This window comes from Malaya genurostris, chromosome 2 (genome assembly GCF_030247185.1).
Source record: "Malaya genurostris strain Urasoe2022 chromosome 2, Malgen_1.1, whole genome shotgun sequence".
In the NCBI taxonomy this organism is placed as follows: Eukaryota; Metazoa; Arthropoda; class Insecta; order Diptera; family Culicidae; genus Malaya; species Malaya genurostris.
In genome coordinates, this window is record NC_080571.1 from 182,000,396 (window position 1) to 182,022,274 (window position 21,879).

At 38.8% G+C, this 21,879-nt stretch overlaps 1 protein-coding gene across 7 annotated transcripts in view; it reads left to right on the forward strand.

Moving 5' to 3' along the window:
• The window catches only part of LOC131432617 (adipokinetic hormone/corazonin-related peptide receptor variant I-like), a 581,002-nt gene that overhangs the window by 152,643 nt on the left and 406,480 nt on the right, over window positions 1-21,879 (forward strand). For 6 of the 7 annotated variants that reach the window (XR_009229920.1, XR_009229919.1, XM_058598991.1 and 3 more), the window contains exon 2: window positions 19,735-19,971. The exons of the other annotated variant lie outside the window; for it this stretch is intronic. Coding sequence is in view for 4 of the 6 variants with exons in the window: in XM_058598991.1 (XP_058454974.1) it covers window positions 19,832-19,971 (140 nt within the window). In the remaining 2 variants the exon portion in view is untranslated. The remainder of the gene's footprint in view (window positions 1-19,734; window positions 19,972-21,879) is intronic. 7 annotated transcript variants of the gene reach the window in all.

The following is a 21,879-nucleotide window of genomic DNA, read 5'->3' on the forward strand; positions in this document are numbered from 1 at the left end:
GAAAATTATACCGATGCAGTTTAAACACCAGGCCATCGTGCCACAATTTATCAAATGCCTTTCCAACATCCAATATTGCCATGGCAATCGTTTTGGACCCTGATTTGTTTTTTTTACTTTGTTAATCCTTGTGAGTTGGTGGATGGTGGATTTTCCATTCCGGAACCAAAACTGTTCTTCCAGAAATATATCCTGTTATCTGTGAAAGCAAGAATTCGCCTTCGTATTGACTTTTCAAACAGCTTGGATAGGGCAGAGAGTAGGCTGATGGGCCGATAACTCTTAGAAAAGGAAGGATCTTTCCCCGGTTTCAAAACTTGGATAACTTTAGCCAACTTTCACATTGAAGGGAAGTAGTCCAGCTCCCAGCATCTGTTAAAAATTTTAGTTAAGAAAACGAATGAGCGTTCAGCTCAGTGTTGAATATGTTGTCGAAACTGGGGGCCTTCATATTTTTGGAATTTTTCACAATAGCCATCAGCTCATTCGCAGTGACTCTAATTTCCTCAGGAACCAAGCTGTCTAATTGGTCAATCTCAGCTACGCTATCAGCAACGGCTCTTTCATGTGTACTAACACTATTGAGTCTTAAATTGTGTGAACACACAAACTGCTGGCCTAGCGCATTTGTCTTCTCTACTGGTGTGATTAAAGGTATTCCTTCAGCTGCGTCCTGGAGTGACATCAGAAGAGGAAGAGACTTCGGTTTTTTCTAAAGCACCTTCGTTGAAGACCAGAAAAGCTTTGAATGCGGGAGAATTTCTCGAAGCTTTTGCTGGAAGTTCCTGTTGCGAAGCACAGTTATGCTTTCCTGGATTATCCCATTTAAGTTGTTGTAAGAGGTCTAGTTATCAAGGATGCCAGTTCGTTGATACTGCCTCCGGTAGATATTTCGAAGTGGGATGAGTTTCTTGGTGACACTGTCAATTTGAAGAGAGAAACTCGGATTATGTTGTACTGGAGCTATCCTACCACGAGCGACTGTGATTGAATGCTGGAAGGAAGATAGGGCCGCATCGATTTACATCGATTCTGTCTTTTGTTTCCCCACAGCTCATGCCATGCGTTCAGGTCCCCAGCAATGATGAATTTGTTTTGTCGTCGAGTGAGCATAGCCAGGTCTCTCTGATGCACACGTACCATCTGAAGATTGGTTTGTTTGGAGTAGTACGCTACAATGATGATGATGATGGGTCCCATCGTCGTTGTAATCTCAATTTCGATGGCTTCTATAAATTGCAATTTAAATCAGGCAGAACCGTGTGCTGAATGGATCGTTTAATGGCAATGGCAACTCCTCCTCCTCTGGTAGTTGTCCTGTCGAGCCTGTGAATTCTGTAATTCTAAATAATAATAGAACTTTCAGGTTTAAGATGAGTTTCAGTTCAAATAGCAATATCGGCATTCTTCTCTGGAAGAAAGTCGGACAATTCAGCAGTTTTGCTCCTGAGTGAGCAAGCATTTAAATTAACTACAACCAACTTATTATATTGTATATTCGATGATGAATTTACCTAAGGCGTTGATTTGATCTAACCGCGTTCTGCAGTTTCGTAGTTTTGTTGTCGTTGTTTCAAAAATGACGATAAGTTGTTCAGCAGAGAATAAGTCACCAGAGTCATCCTTTGCTTGTGGTTGATTATTGCCCCACCCAGGAGGGATTTAGAAGGAAGAATCTTTTTGTGATCCAGCGGCTGAATCTTTTGGATTGCTGTGAGGTAGTAACGGCAAATTTGGAATATCTCTCTTCGGTGGTAGCCGCAGTGAATTATTTTCATTCTTCTGTGGAACATTCTTGCGCGTTGATTGTTTACGAGACGCCTGTTGTCAAATTTCTGCGAACTCAGCACGTTTGGGACACGATTTGATAGTAGATGGATGGTCGCCATCACAGTTCACACATTTCACAGCACCGACTTTTCATGTGGCAATTCCTCGCTCCATGGCCGTAGTTCAAACAGTTCGTGCACTGTGTGACATCCCGATGTACCGGTTTATACTTTTGCCATTCGATGATTGTATGGAAAAACGATTGTATCGTTTTCAGTTGACTCATGGTGGTGAAGCCCTTCTCCAGATGAACTAAGTACAGTTCATCTCGATAGTTTTTGTCCGTGTTGCGTCGTTTCATTTTAAAAACTATCACCGGCTTTAGTCCAGCCTCCGACAGTGCCTGCTTTAGTTCGGCTTCTATTAGTTTTTTTGTGTGAAGCATTCCGCTTTTGTCTGCTTCATAACATTCCTCTACTTTGTAGTGGTTCAAAGACGGAATAGTTATTTTGTATCCTTCAGTACATAAACGGATTGTTGCTTGTAGTCCTTTGCTGATCAGCGTGTCGAAATCCGAGCGTAGAGTCGGTATGAAGCCCTTCAGGTAGAAAGGCGGCATTTTTCCCTTCTTTTGAAGTTCCCCTTCGACATCAATTGGCAGTTCAGCGTATTGATTGTTACTTACTTTAGATGCTTAGCATCCTTTGGATCCTTCTCGGATCTATGGCGCGTTTTGCCCATAGCTTGGGTAGGTAGATAGCAGCGAATAAAAGATAAAACAAAATCGAAATTAGTTCGTCTATCCACATCGAGTGTTAGATGACGAAATGAACAATTTTCAATCAAAGTTTACCTTTTATACACGCCCAGTGGATAATCGGAACTGATATGTGTTTGACTACCTCAAAACCGTCGTTAGGGTGCGAAAGGCATGCAAGCGTGATGAATTTTCCTCTTTATTTCCAAAAGCTTTAGAAAACGTTGTTTTTCAATTATTTATGGTTACCTCACACTGAAAATTTTATCACAAATTCCTCATCATATTTCCGGTAGCTTGTAGAAACAATTATGGTGATGGGTTAAGTATATCACGGGATATTTGCGATAAAGTTTTGCCCATTCTTGTACAGGGTAAATTTTTAAAAAGCGCCCCATAGTAAAGTAAGCCGTATTCACGACAAAACGTATTCCCCTTATTTTTTAAATATCATATTATTTGAACCAAACTATTAACTGTTTCAAATTATAAAATAAGCTGAAATTTTTATACATTTTGTTGTTGATTTCATTACTTATTTCGAGTTTGTTTTTATCAGCACATCCTTTTTATTAAAATTTTGCTATTTTATGAACTAATGGATATAGTAGGCATCAGAACTGAGACTCAAAAGTTTTGAGATCGGTATAGATAACATCCATTTGTTAGATTTTATTGATTTGTTGATTATTTTCGATGAGAATTAGCAAAACATTCACTTTTTACTTTTTGTACAGCATAACGTTTCGGTTTACTGTTCTTCAGTCATCGTCGGACGCCTACAACATATATTCAGCGTCAGTATTTACATACAATTTACAAATTTCATTGAATACATCACAAATAAACGGTTCACCTACAATCACAAAACCATCCAATCAACTTACATTTAACAAAAAATTCACACTACTCATTTATTCTATCACTCACTCCATCATTACTGACGATATGACGATCATTCACTTCAGACCGTCCATGTGGTTTGCTTCTCCAATACTGACGAAACTTAGAAACCAGTCTATCGTATGTGGTGCAGAAAGTCCCACATTCTCTCTGTAGATTCACTGTTTTTTCTTCACCGAGTATTTTTATGTGGAACCTTTCTGCTGTTATTTTCTTCTCCTGGTTCTCGATTCGCTCAAGTATGCGAGTGTTGGCAAAGTCGAAGACGTGTCCTACTTGTTGTGTGTGTTGCGACAGTCCAGTTCTTGCGTCTTTTTTCTACGCATCGTTCTTGTGTTCCGCCACTCTCGTCTCAAGCTTTCTTCCTGTCTGTTCAATTTAACCTTGCCATCGTCTGTTTCGCACGGGATCGTGTACACCACGTTCGTCTGTTTATCTGGTGGGATCGGGTCCTTAAGCTTAGTGAAAATTTGGTTTTTATATTTTATCTTTCGGCTTAAATGCAAATGTGTGTTTCTATTAAACGATACGAACTTTTCAGCCGAACTGTTATCTGTACTCCTGCTATTTGTTCCGCGAACTCAAAACTGTTTTTTACATGGGGATCGATTTTTTCCCATTATGTTGCTGTTATTCCAAAGAGAAATTGTGCGACTTTATTCGTTGCTGATGCAATGGTAGACACAACGGGACGTAACGGTCTATCTGGTTTATGAATTTTCGGTAAACCATAGATTATTGGAGGGCTACATCCATTTACTTTCATCATTTTGTGTGTACGCCAATCGATGAACTTCTTATCTCGCCACGCCTCTATTAGCAGTCCAATTTTCTTTAAAATCTTCATTGTTGGGTCCGATATTAATTTCTTCTATGTTATTTCTTCGTTCAGGAGGTAAGCAATTTTCTTTTCGTATTCCTCAACAGTAATGATAACCATTTTATTGCCCTTATCTGCTTTGGTTATGGTGAGGTTAGGATTATCTTTCAAAAATGTTTTACTGTTGCGTATGTCTTTGGCTATCCACTCATTTTCATGATGCCGAGGTTGGTTGGTGATGTATTCAATGAAATTTGTAAATTGTATGTAAATATTGATGATTAATATACAGGGTCCGTCATCTAACTTTTTTTACCTAGCGGTTATTTCGACATTGGTAACCTTAATGTCACTTCTGATTTGACAGAAACTTAGTTTTATCCTTCCGCTAAACGAAAATGGTTGTGTATACGCTTGAGAACGTGGACTTTCGCTGAGAAAGATAGCAAAAATGGAAGGAGTAAGTCAAAGAGCCGTGCGAAATGCAATAAGGAAGTAAACGTATAATGAAGGCGTTCGTGCAAAAGAAGGAGGTTTCAGTTCGGGTTGTGGCCAGAAAAGTGAGCATTTCGAAGTTAAATGTTCTTCGTGCTAAAGGACGTTTGAATCTTCGAACCTATAAGAAACAGAAAAAACCAAAACGTAGTCCGAAACAAGAAGCATCGATCAGGCCGAGGGTTCGAAAGCTGTACAATACGATTCTTACTGGAAATTTGAACTGCAGAATCATGGACGACGAAACCTACGTGAAACTCGAGTACAAATCCTTGCGGGACCACAATATTTTACGGTGCGAGAAGGGCAATTGTTAAACTAGTCCGAGATATCGATTGAAGTCGAAAAATTTGGTATGAAAGCTATGGTCTGGCAAGCAATTTGTAGCTGCTGTAAGATTTCGAAACCCTTCATCACCACTGCTTCTATGAACAGCGAAATATACATCAAGGAATGTTTACAAAAACGACTTCTACCCATGATTCGAAACCACAAGGATCCTGTTGTCTTCTGCAGGATCTTGCTTCTTGCCACTACTCGAAATCAACGGTAGAATGGTATACTACCAAAAATGTCATTTTCGTCCCAAAAGACATGAATTAACCAAATTGCCCACAACTTCGACCAATCTGTTTATCTGGTGGGATCGGGTCCTTAAGCTTAGTGAAAATTTGGTTTTTATATTTTATCTTTCGGCTTAAATGCCAATTTTCTGTTGTACTTTTTTAAAATTCTATCCAATTTTTCACTAAGTCCAGGGATGTACGGTACTGCAACATATGATTAGTCTAGATTTGTTCCTTATTTTTCCCTCTGACTATAATAATGTTTATCCACACGATCCTTGAGGATTTTGAAGACGAACCAATTGGGATAATGGTTCATTTGTAAGATGCTCTTGACTGTTCGTATTGCTGAAGGACGGTTCTTACAATCAGATAGTTTGATTGCACGATCTATAAGTGCAATTACTGTGTTGCATTTATGCGCATATGGACTTCCCGAATTAAAATCCAGGTACCTTCCATCTTCTTGCTTCGGTAACGAAATTTGTTCAATGTGATCATTATTTCTGATTATCATGGAAATACATCGCTGCCAATAGTAATTTTGCGTTGTTGTACATAGCATCAGAATTATTTTCAGTCCAACTTATATGAGGTTGATTGTCGTCTCCACACACAAGAACAGTCCCATCGGTACAATTATCACATAATTCTTGCACAGAGGCAATATGCTCATTAATTACGTTGACGTCCCGACTTCGATCCGGCGGAATATAAACAGCACATATTTTCAAATGTTTTCCCATAATCTTTGCTGAGACAGAAACTTGTTCAATATTTTGCCCGCGTTTCAAATTAATCATATTACTAGAAAACTTCTGAGCCACCGCCAGACACAATCGAATCCTTACTTCGGAGATAATGAGAGGACCTCGTTGTTTTTGGCCGAGCGGTGGCGGGAGGAAGATACCGAAGGAGGATGTTTCTTTCTGTTCTAGACGAAAAATCGTAACACTCTTTGTCAATAATCCGTTTTTTTTTCTTTTTCTATATTTTCTTCACTAATATTTGGCTACACTCTTAATCTTTTATAACAGACGTTAATTGATTGATTGTTTTTCTTCTTATGAGATCTGGTGTGATTGCCACTTTGTTGAACTCGCTAGTCACGATCGGTTATCGCGTATCACATTGTCACTTCGGAACTGATTAATTGTGCAACAACTTCGATTAATGGCTAGATACTGACTCACTACTAACGGTTATATACACTATTTTATTTACTATTTGGAACTGATTGGACTAACCGATAACTCGAACCAACTACTTAATAACGACTACCTAATTTGTCTACGGGCCGACGCCCGAGACTAACGGCTATTTACCGCGCACTCTTCACAACTGAACTAACTCCTAACTCTTCCCAACTATGGGTTTTCAAGCTCCTAACATTTACTTTCGGTAAAGCCCGAAGATTTTAGTACAAGCCGAGCTTGTGATTTTAAGTAGAAAGTTCATCCGACTTTCTCCCGAAGTTCTATCGAAGGCCGAGAGCCGCGAACCGAAACCACTGCCACAATGTCAATGACAGTGACCGGTGCCCGTGAAAAGATATTTTTGTTATTGCTCGTCGCGTTTACGCTGACGTGAAGGCTTGCCTGAAAGGTGACGAGTTTTTCCTTCACGACTGGGTTGCTGTTCTTGCAAAGTTGTTATTCCTTCACGACTCCCTACTTTTTCTACAATACTAGCAAGTTTGAAGGAAAATTTGCTAAGGGCGCTGCACAAGCGTAAAGATTTACTTAAGGCGTAGCATTCTTTAACATCTCCGCAAAAGAACGCTTGGAATGTTGCTTGAGTGTATGCTGTATTTTATTCTGGCGCAGTTTGTACTCGGGACATGCCATACGATAATGCAGACTCTCCTTACAGTAGAGACACTTTACAATGTTAATACGCATGAGTTATACGCATTACTCCCTCCAGACTTGATACAACGGCTTTTATTGCAACAATGGGATGCTATGTGTCGCAATTGTTTGCAATTGGAGCAGTTTATGACCCACGGAACAAAAAAGTGAACTGAATACGAATTCGGTCCAGGAACGTAGTTAGGCGAAGTCGACCCAGCGAAAGTCACCCGATACGAATCTAATGAGGAATCGATACTGAAGGCAACTACTTGCAATCCAGTATCTTAACATTCTTGAGTAGGGGGTTTTTAAAACAGCCTACCCCATGCTCAAGAAAGACCACGCAAGTCAGACTCGGATCAGTGAACACGTCGTCTTTCTCGACTTCACGAAGTGGAACATATACGCGATACTCTCGCGTGAAGAGATCGCATTGAACGATCTCGTTAGCCTGTTTCGCATTGGCTAGCAAGACCCTGAGTTTGTCTGGGTGTACTTATAAAATTTTTTGTATTGTAAAATATCGCGGGGTCAGGTCTTTCGATAGTCTAGGAATGTTCAACCTTTTCCCATTCAATTCGATTCGGATATATACCGCGTACAGTCCGTTCGGGAGTGCAAGGCCACCGGGAAAATTTTTGATGCGAAATGTATTGCCATCAGAAGCTTCCATTTTATTATATGGAGGAAGGCCTGACAAATTTAAACTTTTTGTCATGGCACATAACAGTTTACGTGCGGGCAAAGATTGGTAGACAAATGTAGTGGTATTGAACAGCAGGGAAAAACAGAAACAGAATTTTGCTTAAAAACCTGTTTTAATCCACCTAGTGGTGTAATGATGCCTCTCTCATGTACATATAATATTGTGGTATTCTATTCAAAATTTTTCTCTTCGATTTTTGAAAGAAACCAAGAGATTGTTTGTGCATTAACTAGTATAACATACAGAATAAAACAGTGCTTTGAATGCGTAGGTCATCCTTAAGAAAACGAAGCGGTTTCAATATTCTATGCACTTCCGGCACCGGAACCCAAGAACCAGTATAATCAAATTCGGTTCGTATGGCCACCAACTGTATATATTGTTTATTATTATATCGTTTAAACCACCAACTAACATGACATACAAACCCTACTAGTACGCACTCTTAATTACGATTCAAATGTTTGTTGCATCCGAAAATATGCAGTAATTTTTGGTAAGACCACTAGACCTTTCAATTGACCCTAAGATTGGGAATAACGGTTTAGAGTCCAGTTTATAACATATTCTACGATTTTTGATTCGCCAGTTTCAGTGACGGTGCACAATATTAAACGAAACCGTAAGTCAGATCCGAATGAAATTGAGAATTCCATATGGGACCGGAAGACCTTTCATTTGAATCTAACATTGTGGAAATCGGTCCACCATCGCTGAGAAAAGAGAGTGATATCCATTTTGGTATATATGACCACTATTTCCGGTACTTCCGGAACCGGATACCGGGAACCAGAATAACCGGATCCGGTTTGTTTAGTTGCCTTCTGATGATGACTAACGATTTGTGTAGTTTTGAGATCAGTTTAGAATTTTTTTTACGTTTTTTGTTTCGCCGGTTTAAGTGACGGTATACAACATTGAACACACTTTACCCTATAACTCCAGAACCGAAAGTAGGATCCGGATGAAATTCAGGAAATTCATATGAAACCAGAAGACCTTTCATTTGAATCTAAGTATGTGGTAATCGGTCAAATCATCGCTGAGAAAAGTAAGTGATATCCATTTTGGTATATACTTACCTTACCTTACCTAACAGCTATAGTCCTGGGGTGTCCTTAGCTGGATCAAGCAAATGTTTCCACACAACTCGATCCATGGCTGATCGTCGCCAGCCACTCAAGGCACGAATGCTTCTGAGATCACCCTCCACTTTATCGATCCACCTTGCTCGCTGCGCTCCTCTTCGTCTTGTACCAGTCGGACTAGATTCAAGAACCATTTTAACTGGGCTGCCGGCCGACATCCTTGTGACATGCCCAGCCCATCGTAGACGTCCGATTTTAGCTGTCCGTACGATAGGTGGTTCTCCTAGCAGCTGATGCGATTCGTGATTCATACGCGGTCTCCACGTTCCGTCTTCCATCTGCACTCCGCCATAGATGGTCCTCAGTATCTTTCTATCGAAAACACTGAGGGCGCGTTGGTCCTCTGCCAGCATAGTCCAGGTCTCGTGGCCATAGAGAACAACCGGTCTGATGAGCGTTTTGTATATGGTCAATTTCGTGCGGTTGCGTACTTTTCTCGATCGGAGGAGTCCAAAGTACGCACGATTCCCTGTAAAAATACGTCTATGAATTTCTTTGCTGGTGTCATTATCGGCGGTCACCAGTGAGCCCAAATACACGAACTCGTCAACCACCTCGATATCGTCATCGTCTATCAATATTCGTGGTGGGAGGCGTAGTGTTTCTTCTCTAGAGCCTCTATCTCTCATGTTTTTTTTTCGACGCATTTATGGCCAGTCCGATACGCTTAGCTTCAGCCTTCAGTCCGATGTAGGTTTCCATCATCTTCTCAAGTTTACGTGTCACAATATCAATATCTTCAGTGAAGCCAAAAAGTTGTACGGACTTTCGGAAGATCGTGCCACTCGTGTCGATCCTCGCTCTTCGGATCACACCTTCCAGGACAGTATTGAACAAGATACAAGAGAGTCCATCACCTTGGCGTAGCCCTCTCCGAGATTCGAAGGGGCTCGAGAGCGTTTCAGATACTTGGACGTAGCACATCACTCCATCCATCGATGCTTTGACCAATAGCGTCAGTTTATCCGAGAAACTGTATTCGTGCATTATCTGCCATAGCAGTTCTCGATCGATTGTGTCGTATGCCGCTTTGAATTCAATGAATAGGTGATGCGTGGGTACGTTGTATTTACGTCACTTCCGGATATATGATCCGTTGTGGCGCGGGCGCGAATATATGATCCGTTGTGGCGCGGGCGCCAGTAATTCCCGCTTTGTACGGCCCTACGAATTCCTTAGCTATTGGTGATAGACGACGGCAAAGGATTTGGTCGAGTACCTTGTAGGCGGCGTTGAGCAATGTGATTGCGCGGTAATTGCAACAATCTAGCTTATCGCCCTTTTTGTAGACGGGACATACCACTCCATCCAGCCATTCCTGCGGTAGAATCTCCTCCTTCCAAATCTTGGAAATTATCCAGTGCAGCGCTCTGGCCAGTGCCTCTCCTCCATGTTTGAGCAGCTCGCCTGGCAACTGGTAATTGCTCGCGGCTTTGTTGTTCCTCAGCTTGCTGATCTCTTTACTTATCTCCGACAGACCAGGTGCTGTAAATCTGTCGTCGGCTGAGTGTGCACCCAGATTGATTCCTGTGTCGATCTCTGTATCCTGTGCTTCGCCATTCAGATGCTCGTCATAATAATCATAATATTGTGCACCGTCGATAGTTTTAAGCGCATACAAACCGCGACAAGGTAGTGGTCAGAATCAATATTTTCACTGCGGTAGGTGCGGACATTGTTCACGTCGGAGATGAATCAACCGTCGATGAGAACGTGGTCGATTTGATTTTCTGTATGTTGATCAGGTGATCTCCAGGTGGCTTTGTGGATATCTTTGCGGGGGAAGAAAGTGCCTCGAACTTCCATTCCTCGGGAGGCTGCAAGGTTTACGCATCGTTGACCGTTGTCGTTTGTTACCGCGTGCAGGCTCTCCAGCCCGATCACGGGTCTGTACATTGCCTCCCGGCCTACATGAGCATTCATGTCGCCGATGAGGAGTTTTACATCCCGCCGGGGGCAGTTGTCGTAGGTTTGCTCCAGCTGCGCGTAGAATGCTTCCTTCTCGTAATCGGGTCTTGTCTCATGTGGGCAGTGAACGTTGATGATGCTGTAATTGAAGAAACGGTCCTTGATCTTCAATACGCACATTCTATCACTGATTGGCTGCCACCCAATCACGCGCTAACGCATCTTGCCCAACACTACAAATCCCGTTCCTAGAACGTTGGTTGCGACGCAGCTCTGGTAGAAGGTTGCCGCTCGATGCCCACTTTTCCACACCTTCTCTCCCGTCCAACAAAGTTCCTGCAGTGCTACGACATCGAAGCCGCGGATTTGAATCTCATCATGCAGCATCCGGTCGTATCCTGGGAAGCCAATCGATTTGCAGTTCCATGTGCCAAGCTTCCAATCGTAGTCCTTATTTCGTCACGTAGGTCTTCGCCGATTATTCCGAGTCGTATTTATATTTTGATTATTCGTAACAAGTGTTTTCCGGGCGGCTTGTTAGGCCTGCACCAACCTCCTGTCTCGCCGGAGGGCCATCGTGTCAGCACTGTTTAGAGTCCCACAATGACACAAGGACGGTAATCAGCCGCTCCAAACATGGAGAACAGACGCTGTTTCGAGCCGCCCCAACATGGGGAACAGACGCTCGAGTAGGCTCGCTCTCTGTAAAGAGAAGGCAAGCCCCCCTTCCCTGTCAGAATACGACCAAGGTCCCACCGGGGTTGGTTATCCGATCTTTCCTATGATTACTCGTACTCCATCAGGCACCGCGGGGAGGTAGGGATAGGAGTTACTGGACAAGAGGCTAAGAACCAGTGAGATCCATTTTGGTATATACGACCACTTTTTCCGGTACTTCCGGAAACGGATACCGGGAACCAGGAGAGCCGAAATCTGTTTCTTTAATTGCCTACTGATGATGACTATCGATTTGTGTAGTTTTGAGACCAGTTGAGATTTTTTTTTACGTTTTTTGTTTCGCCGGTTTAAGTGACAGTGTGCTATATTGAACACACTTTACCCTATAACTCCGAAGCCGGAAGTCGGATCTCGACGAAATTCAGGAATTCCGTATGGGACCGGAAGGCCTTTCATTTGGATCTAAGTTTGTGGAAATCGGTCAAACCGTCGCTGAGAAAAGTGAGTGAGATCCATTTTGGTATATACGACCACTATTTCCGATACTTCCGGAACCGGATACCGGGAACCAGGATAGCCGGAATCGGTTTGCTTAGTTGCCTACTGATAATGACTATCGATTTGTGTAGTTTTGAGACCAGTTTAGATTTTTTTACGTTTTTTGTCGTGAATACGACTTACTTTACTATGGGGTGCCTTTTCAAAATTTACCCTCTGAGAGAGTGATAAGTTTTTGATCGTGAATATCTAATGAATCAACATAATTCTTGTGACATGCCATCGGAAATATGATCACAATTTTATGATAAAATTTTCGGTTTTGTGACATAGTCTCAAATAATTCAAAATTAAACTTTTCTGAAATGTTTGGTATAAACGAGTATCAAAGAGGATAATTCATAAGGCGCGTTTGCCTTTCTCGTATTTCGAAAGCTCATAGCTCTGTGATCTGTGAAAGGATTTATATAATCTAACTACCAATAGAATCGAAATTTTTCAATTCAAACGTGTATAGCAAAAGCATTGAAGTATTTCAATAGTACACTATTGAAAAACCTGTCTCATTTGATCCATGTCAACACCAGCCAATCAGAACGCGTTCTAAGGAAGAGAACAAAATATCTGCTGCTGTACAACAAATCGTCCGGGAAAAATGTTCCGAAAAGTGGTGAATATCGCAGTGAGTTCCTCAATTTGGTCCTTGTGAATGCTAGAAACGAATCCCTACAACATATTGATAGTTTGTTTCAATAAATTATGCAAATCCTAATTGAAATAATCGACAATAAAATTCTGTATGCGGCTATTTTTATAGCCGTTAGGACCGCCCATTAGTGAAAAAGCTACAAACGAAATCACATAAAGGAAATCTCTTAACAAAAATTCAATCAGTTTGGATTCTATCGCCACCGCGAGCAGATGTGTTTTGTGTCGTGTGCACAACTAGTTTCGCTTTCGACAAGAGCGATTACGTCACAGCTGAAAGTCATTAGCATTGGGAAAAAACAACGGTGGAGAGCATTGCACAAAATCAGCCGTTCTAATGGCTCTAAAAGTTTTCTGAAGAACTATTAGGATTTGTTGTTCGCAAATCGTAGGGAAATATCCTCAGTTTACTGCAAATCAAGAACAGTTTGTTTAGATTTGTGCACATTTCGCTGTGTGAAACTCACAGTAAACGAGATCAAGTGAAGCCTTCTTTTTTTTGCGAAAAATGTTCCAGAGTTTAATGTCGTAGAGAATTACGCAATTTGACTCTTCTGAATGCTGGAAACGAATCCCTACAGCATATTGATAGTTTCTTTCAATAAATTATGCAAATCCGAAATGGTATAATCGACGTTAAAATTCTGTATGCGGCTATTTTTATAGCCGTTAGGACCGCCCATTAGTGAAAAAGCTACAAACGAAAACAGGTAGAAACAAGCCTCTCAACAAAACTTGAATCAGTTAGGATTGTATCGCCACTGCGAGCAGATGTGTTTTGTGTCATCTGCACAATTAGTTTCGATAGACAAGAGCGATTACGTCACAGCTGCCAGTCATTAGCATTGGGAAAAAACAACGGTGGAGAGCATTGCACAAAATCAGCCGTTCTAATGGCTCTAAAAGTTTTCTAAAGAACTATTAAAATTTGTTGTTCGCAAATCGTAGGGAAATATCCTCAGTTTAGTGCAAATCTAGAACAGTTTGGTTAGATTTGTGCACATTTCGCTGTGTGAAACTCACAGTAAACGAGATCAAGTGAAGCCTTCTTTTTTTTGCGAAAAATGTTCCAGAGTTTAATGTTGTAGAGAATGACGAAATTTGACCTATCTGAATGCTAGAACCGAATCCCTACAACATATTGATAGTTTGTTTCAATAAATTATGCAAATCCGAAATTATATAATCGACATTAAAATTCTGTATGCGGCTATTTTTATAGCCGTTAGGACCGCCCATTAGTGAAAAAGCTACAAACGAAATCACATAAAAGGAAATCTCTTAACAAAAATTCAATCAGTTTGGATTCTATCGCCACTGCGAGCAGATGTGTTTTGTGTCGTCTGCACAGCTAGTTTCACTTACGACAAGAGCGATTACGTCACAGCTGCCAGTCATTAGCATTGGGAAAAAAAAACGGTGGAGGGCATTGCACAATATCAGCCGTTCTAATGGCTCTAAAAGTTTTCTAAAGAACTATTATAATTTGTTGTTCGCAAATCGAAAGGAAATATCCTCAGTTTAGTGCAAATCTAGAACAGTTTGGTAAGATTTGTGCACTTTTCGCTGTGTGAAATTCACAGTAATCGAGATCAAGTGAGCCTTTTTTCGCGAAAAATGTTCCAGAGTTTAATGTCGTAGAGAATTACGCAATTTGACTCTTCTGAATGCTGGAAACGAATCTCTACAGCATATTGATAGTTTCTTTCAATAAATTATGCAAATCCGAAATTATATAATCGATATTAAAATTCTGTATGCGGCTATTTTTATAGCCGTTAGGACCGCCTATTAGTGAAAAGGCTACAAACGAAAACAGTTAGAAACAAGCCTCTCAACAAAACTTGAATAAGTTTGGATTGTATCGCCACTGCGAGCAGATGTGTTTTGTGTCGTCTGCATAATTAGTTTCGCTTTCGACAAGAGCGATTACGTCACAGCTGCCAGTCATTAGCATTGGTGAAAAAACAACGGTGGAGAGCAGCCGTTCTAATGGCTCTAAAAGTTTTCTAAAGAACTATTAGGATTTGTTGTTCGCAAATCGTAGGGAAATATCCTCAGTTTACTGCAAACCTAGAACAGTTTGGTTAGATTTGTGCACATTTCGCTGTGTGAAACTCACAGTAAACGAGATCAAGTGAAACCTTCTTTGTTTTTGCGAAAAATGTTCCAGAGTTTAATGTCGTAGAGAATTACGTAATTTGACCTTTCTGAATGCTAGAAACGAGTCCCTTCAGCATATTGATAGTTTGTTTCAATAAATTATGCAAATCTGAAATGAAATATTCAACATTAAAATTCTGAATGCGGCTATTTTTATAGCCGTTAGGACCGCCCATTAGTGCAAAAGCTACAAACGAAATCAGGTAGAAACAAGCCTCTCAACAAAAAGTGAAGCCTTTTTTTGTTTTTGCGAAAAATGTGCAAAGGGAAATGCTTGCATAATTCATACAATTGATCAACTAATTGATATTCGGAAGTGTTAAGGAACATGTCAGTTGTTTTCGTATTCACGACATCCAGTTATGTCTCTGACATTACCCACCCGCCTTTTGTTTCGCCGGTTTAAGTGACAATGTACTATATTGAACACACTTTACCATATAACTCCGGAACCGGAAGTCGGATCAGGATGAAATTCTGGAATTTTGTATTGTACCGGAAGACCTTTCATTTGAATCTAAGTTTGTGAAAATCGGTCAAACCATTGCTGCGAAAAGTGAGTGAGAATTATTTATATATATATATATATATATATATATATATATATATATATATATATATATATATATATATATATATATATATATATATATATATATATATATATATATATATATATATATATATATATATATATATATATATATATATATATATGACCACTTTGATTTGAATCTTAGTTTATGGAAATCGGTCAAACCATCGCTGAGAAAAGTGAGTGAGAAAAAATTTGGTATATATGACCACTATTTCCGGTCATTCCGGAACCGTCTTTCACTGCACTTTTCAATGAAACGTTTTACTTTCACTATACGCTGTTTCTTATGCATTTGTAAACGATATAACTTTACGTCTGCTTTGTGGTTCAAATTGAACTGTTTAAGTTCACAGTAAGCAGTTCAATTTTAACTGCTCTTCACTGACGAGTCTAAGACGAAAAGTAAAGATAGTGAAATTTTTTATGTGCCCTAGCACAAAATAAGGTTAACCCTCTAAATGACCATTTGAATCGGCCAGTATTAGTCGAAACTTGTTTTCTTTCGGCACGTCAGGAAAGACTTAGCACTTCGGTGCTTATTACAAATATGTTGCAAATAGCAATAACTTTACGCCTGCTTAGCGGTTCAAATTGAACTGTTTAAGTTCGCAGTAAGCAGTTCAATTTGAACTGCTCTGCACTGACGAGTCTAAGAAGAAACGTAAAGATAGTGAAAAAATAGTTGCTAAATCGGAAATTGGAATAAGTATCACCATATTCTCCGAAAAAAGTCATTTTAAACAGCTTAGGGGTTTCCAAAGTACTAAGTTTTACCTTCGCGTAAAATCTGTAGACCTTAAAAATATTAAGTGTATTCGGATATGCACTCAAGATTCGAGATTTGCATATACATTCGAGATATACATACACACACATACATTGCTTAGGCCGATGAACTGTGTCGAATGATATAGAACCGGACCAATTTTCACTATTATCTAACAATACTAACAAGTGGGTACAATATGAATAAAAGGAAATATAAAGGATGGAAAACACATCTTCTGCTAATGACGGTTAATCTATGTTAACTTTTTTTGCAAATATTTTAGCGGAATTTTTATGTTTTGAATTTTACTCTGATAAGATGGAAAGATGGCCTTGGTCATATTATAAAACAGAAAAACGAAATGATTGCCAATTACATTACAACAAGCTACCTCTAAACAAAAAGTGGCTGTCATTTTCAGATTCAATTTAATAACTCTTTTCGTTGCGCTTTAATTTATTATCATTTTCATATACAGATTTTTATAACAGAATTTTTATCCCCCGATACAGATTTACAGATACCTGGAAATACAGATTTAAATGTGACAAAGTACGCTGCGAACGGAGCAAAGCCGGTGGTGTTTTTTTCTTCCGTACCAACACGTACCGGTTTTGCATCGTTTTCTTCAGTGTTATCGGTGCTGTTGTAAGTGGAAACCGGATACTAGTAGTCCCAAAGTAGGTTTATATATCCACAAACTAACAAGATCTGCCAACTAAAAGAATTTACCAGTAAGTTTTACAAAAATGTGCACCTCGTTTCACAATCACTTGTGAAAAAATCCTCGTGAAATTGAAAATTTGCCTCTTATCGCACCGTAATACCGGATTTATCGCACTGTAATACTGGAACTATTCATGGACTTTTCAAAAATTTCAAGACTTTTTATTTGCTCCTCAGTTTGTGTAAATCGGTTAGGAAGTTTCCGAGAAAATTCAGTGCGCATTTTCTCATACATTTTTCAATATTACCTAGTAATTCCGAAACCGGAAGTCGTATAAAGATAAAATTCAATAAAAAAAACAAGTACCCCATTGGCCCTTTCATTTGAATCTAAGTTTGTGAAAGTCGGTGTAGCCATCTCTCCCAAGTTTAGCCATCTGTGACACTCGGCTCTTCGGTCCTTCGTTCAAAATTCCGGTTTCTCAGTGATTACATAGACTTTCTATATGAGGAAAACAATTTTTGACATTAAACTTCGTATAACTAGAAAAGTAAACAACGGATGAAAGAACGAAAGCAATAGCATTCTGACTGACAAAAGGACCTTTCAGTTGCAAGTAGTACGTTCAAAATCGTCAGCTATCTCTGATATCTACGTCTCTTCGTTCTGCACACACATACACACAGACGTTTGCTCAATTGACCGATCTGAATTGATTGGTATATGAGCAATTCCAGAAAGACTTGGCAGATCATCAGACTCGACCTTCTCCGATTTGGATGAAACTTTACACATTTGGATGAAACTTTGCACATGGCTTCAGTATGGCAAATCATAAGTTTTGAATCAATGGAGAGGTCAATCCGACTAACGACTGATTTTGAAAAAGGACGTATGTATCTTTGCATGTCACGAAAATTGCCTTCTTCAAATCGTTGTAACTCGGAAACCGTTAACTGTACAAAAATGGCCTTTCAGGAAGAAGTTGTAGGGAATCGATTGGACACTAAAAAAATATACACTGAAAAATTTTTTGATTTTTTTTCTCAATAATTTCAAAATCAAAAAAAAAATAAAAAAAAAATCAGGGTTTCGTTTTTTTTTTGATAATTTTTTTTTATTTTTTTATTAAAACCTACAGATTGATTGATACAGCTAAAACATTTTACGGGTCTCGTTGTAATTCGGAAACCGTTCATCGTACAAAAATGGCGTCCAGGAAGAAGTTGTAGGGAATCAATAGGGCAGTCTAAAAAAATATACACTGAAAAAAAAAATTTTTTTCTCAATAATTTTAAAATGAACCAAAAAAATTTAATTAAAAAAAACAGGGTTTCGATTTCTTTTGATAATTTTTATTTTAAACCTACAGATACATTCAAAATTTCAAGTTCTCGTTGAAAGATAATCATTTAAACAGTAGAATATTATTCTACAGGTTAAAGGCAATAGATTTGTTCATGATATCCTTTCTTCTAAAAGTAGTTGTTCTTGAGATACTTGGATATTGAACTATAACACCTTTTTTATATATCCATTTTTTTTATATCATTTATTTTACCCCGGCTTTAACCATGTTTATATATCCATGAATTGTTTATTTGTTTGCTATATCTACAATTATTACATGTACATGAATAATTATTAAAATCAATTTTTTTTAGTTTCCCTACAACTTCTTCCTGAACGCCATTTTTGTACAATTAACGGTTTTCGAGTTACAACGATTTGAAGAAGGCAATTTTTGTGAAATGCAAAAATACATACGCCGTTTTTAAAAATCAGTCGTGAGTGGGATTGACCTCTCAATTGGTTCAAAACTTATGGTTTGCCATACTGAAGCCATGTGCAAAGTTTCATCTAAAGCGGAGAAAGTCGATTCTGATTTTGTCTACTCATTCCTGGAATTGCTCATATGACACACCGGCCTTCTGAAAAATTTTCCAAAGTTTGAGTAAATTTTGTATCTATTTTTCATATAAATAAAAATAGTAAAACACTCGTTTCATACTGGTATACATGATATGTAAAACATGAGTAACTGCAACATTGGAGTAAATAGAAAATCGTTAGATCAATGACCTAATATTTTTGTAAACAAATGAATTTAAAAAATGTTAGTACCTTACCGACTCTGTACTCTGTGTGGTTCGTTAAAGCCGTAGGGAAGGTTGATGTGCCCATCAACAAGTAGACCCGCTACAAACTTACTTTACGCACCATTTCCCTCACTCGAGAAGCAATGATTTGTGTTCGGCAGTTCACTCTATGCTATTATGCCATAGAGAAGGTTGCTGTACACATTAGTAAGTTGATCATTTTAAGAATTTGTTTTGTGCGCTGCTTTCCTTGTACGAGAGATATATTCATCGGAATTTTGCTGTATTATTTGCATTTGAGAAAAACGTAGGATGACTCTGATAATGGAGTGCTAGATGGCCCGTCGAATGATTTGGTTGGGAATAGAAAACAATTTTTGAGGTAGTATTCATAATTTTATGGAAAGAAAGGTATACGTATAACTTAATATTCCATACTATGAATGAAAAAATTGTCTGACCCTCTTTATACTCATAATAAATATCATAATAACTATAAATTAGACCTACATCATCTTTATAATCCACAATTTTACCTATAAAAATTACTGTCAAATGATTTTATCACAATTCAATCTGTAATTCACGTAGATTTTAATAACCTCTCTTCTTATTATTTCAAATACAGCACATAAAATGAAGTGATCCCTTGGAAAAGCATCATATCAACATATTATTGAATATGAACTATTTTCTGGCATCGTATTATAAATATCGTAACAAAAATGCCTCATTCTCTACTGGATTCTGGTAAAAAAGGCATGTATATTAACTGGTCGTATGGAGATGGATCCAGCAACAATTCACATTTGCCAATTGATATGCAATTCAATGCAGGACATCAGCTACAAATTGTTCTCTACAGGTGATGTTAACAGATATTCCTAATTACTAACTGCTCTATACTCTCCAAAGTGTTTTATACCATTCGACTAAGCTAGACAAAATCGGAAAATGTATGTATGAGTGAATATATGTGGTTATGTGCAATATTCAATGACTTTTGCCTATCTCATATAGAAATGCTAGGCAATCACTTCAAAACCCGAGTAGAACAAATGTTGTCGTACGACTTGACTCAGTTCGTCAAGCTGAGCAATGTCTGTGTGTATGTGTCTGTATGTATGTGTGTGTATGTATCAAATAATCTCACTAGGCTTTCTCGAAGACGTCTGAACCAATTTTGACAAGCTTTTAGATTGACATGAAAGGACTCATCCCATATGGAATTCCTGAATTCCATACGGATCCGACTTCCGGTTCCGGAATTATCGGGCAAAATGTGTTTAAAATGGTACAGCGTCATTAAAAGTGGTGAAACAAAAACGACGACGACGACGACTTAATAGTAACAATACCTGCCACAACAATAACAATAACATGTTATTACAATATACATTACCTTGGACAAAGACTTACTAGCAGCTGCACGGGTTCAATTCTCCGGGCATTCAGGTGCAGATATTGCCTCAAAATTCATAAATTTTCAAAAAGGTGAAACAATCAACCCTTACAAAGGAACTAGAAGTATTCAAAGCAACACTACTCCGGTCTTAGGAAATAATGACATCAAAGCTGCAATACCCACTAACTATGTGAACACATCTGCAATATCACAGAACATAAATACATCTGCAATAACACAGGACATGAATACAGACAGCCAATTCGAAATCGATCCAATGCGTCTTCCCATTGTAAGTCTTAATTCACAATCTGCAAATGGCGACGAACGCTTCTTGAAAGCAAGACTTCGTGACCCGAAAATAATGCACGTCGTCCGACTGTATTTGTCATACATGAAAAATAAACAACCTACAGTATGCATCGAGGGTATGACACCAACTAGCATAAAAATGCTATTAGCATCAGAAGACCTCCTACGAATCTTCATCGAAATGCATCAGGAATATGGAATGAAACCTAAGGAAGCGCTGGCCGACCTGGACTCTTATGGGAAATTTTTGACAAGTGAACACATCCGCCGACTCCAACTAATCCGGGAAGCCGAACACAATTTTACAAGGACGAATTTTCAGAAATAACGACGCCCTCTATTGTGGTAGTATCCTATAATGACGGAAGTGACACTACACTTCATTCAAATCCTCAAATTTCTTCGCATTCACAACAGAATGCTATTGAAATTCTTGTCTACTGTCAGAATTTCAATCATCTTCTTTCTCAGTTATTCTTGGAACTGAAAGTAGTTGGAACGAAAGCGTAAAATTCGAAAAAATTTTTGGAAATAACCGTAACCGTAACTTAGCACTATCCAACAAAAAATCTGGAGGTGGATTCTTCATTGCAGTAAGTGCTGACGTTTCATCCGACAAAATTGAAACAAATAAACACAAATAATTTGAAGATGTTCGGACCAAAGAAAAATTATGTCGAATATTTAACCAGAAGCTAAGTTACATATATACGGTGTCTTTAACCAACGAAACGCTCACTTCATCACCGATGAACAAAATGAATCATTTCTACTTCCAATTGCAGAAGAAAATGAAACACTTTAATTTCTTTTCGACAAAATCTTTTTATTCGGCTTGAATCAAATAAATTCGGTGAGAAATAAACAAAATTTATATCTTGATCTTCTTTTCACATACTGTACCGAAGACTTCTGTGTGAATGCCTCACCAAATCCACTCTGGAAGAATGAAGCATTTCGCACAGCAATTGAATACTCCTTTTTTATGCATAACATGTCTCTAACTAACGAAATAGAAGCAAAACGTAGACTAAGTACAATAAACTGGCAAAATAT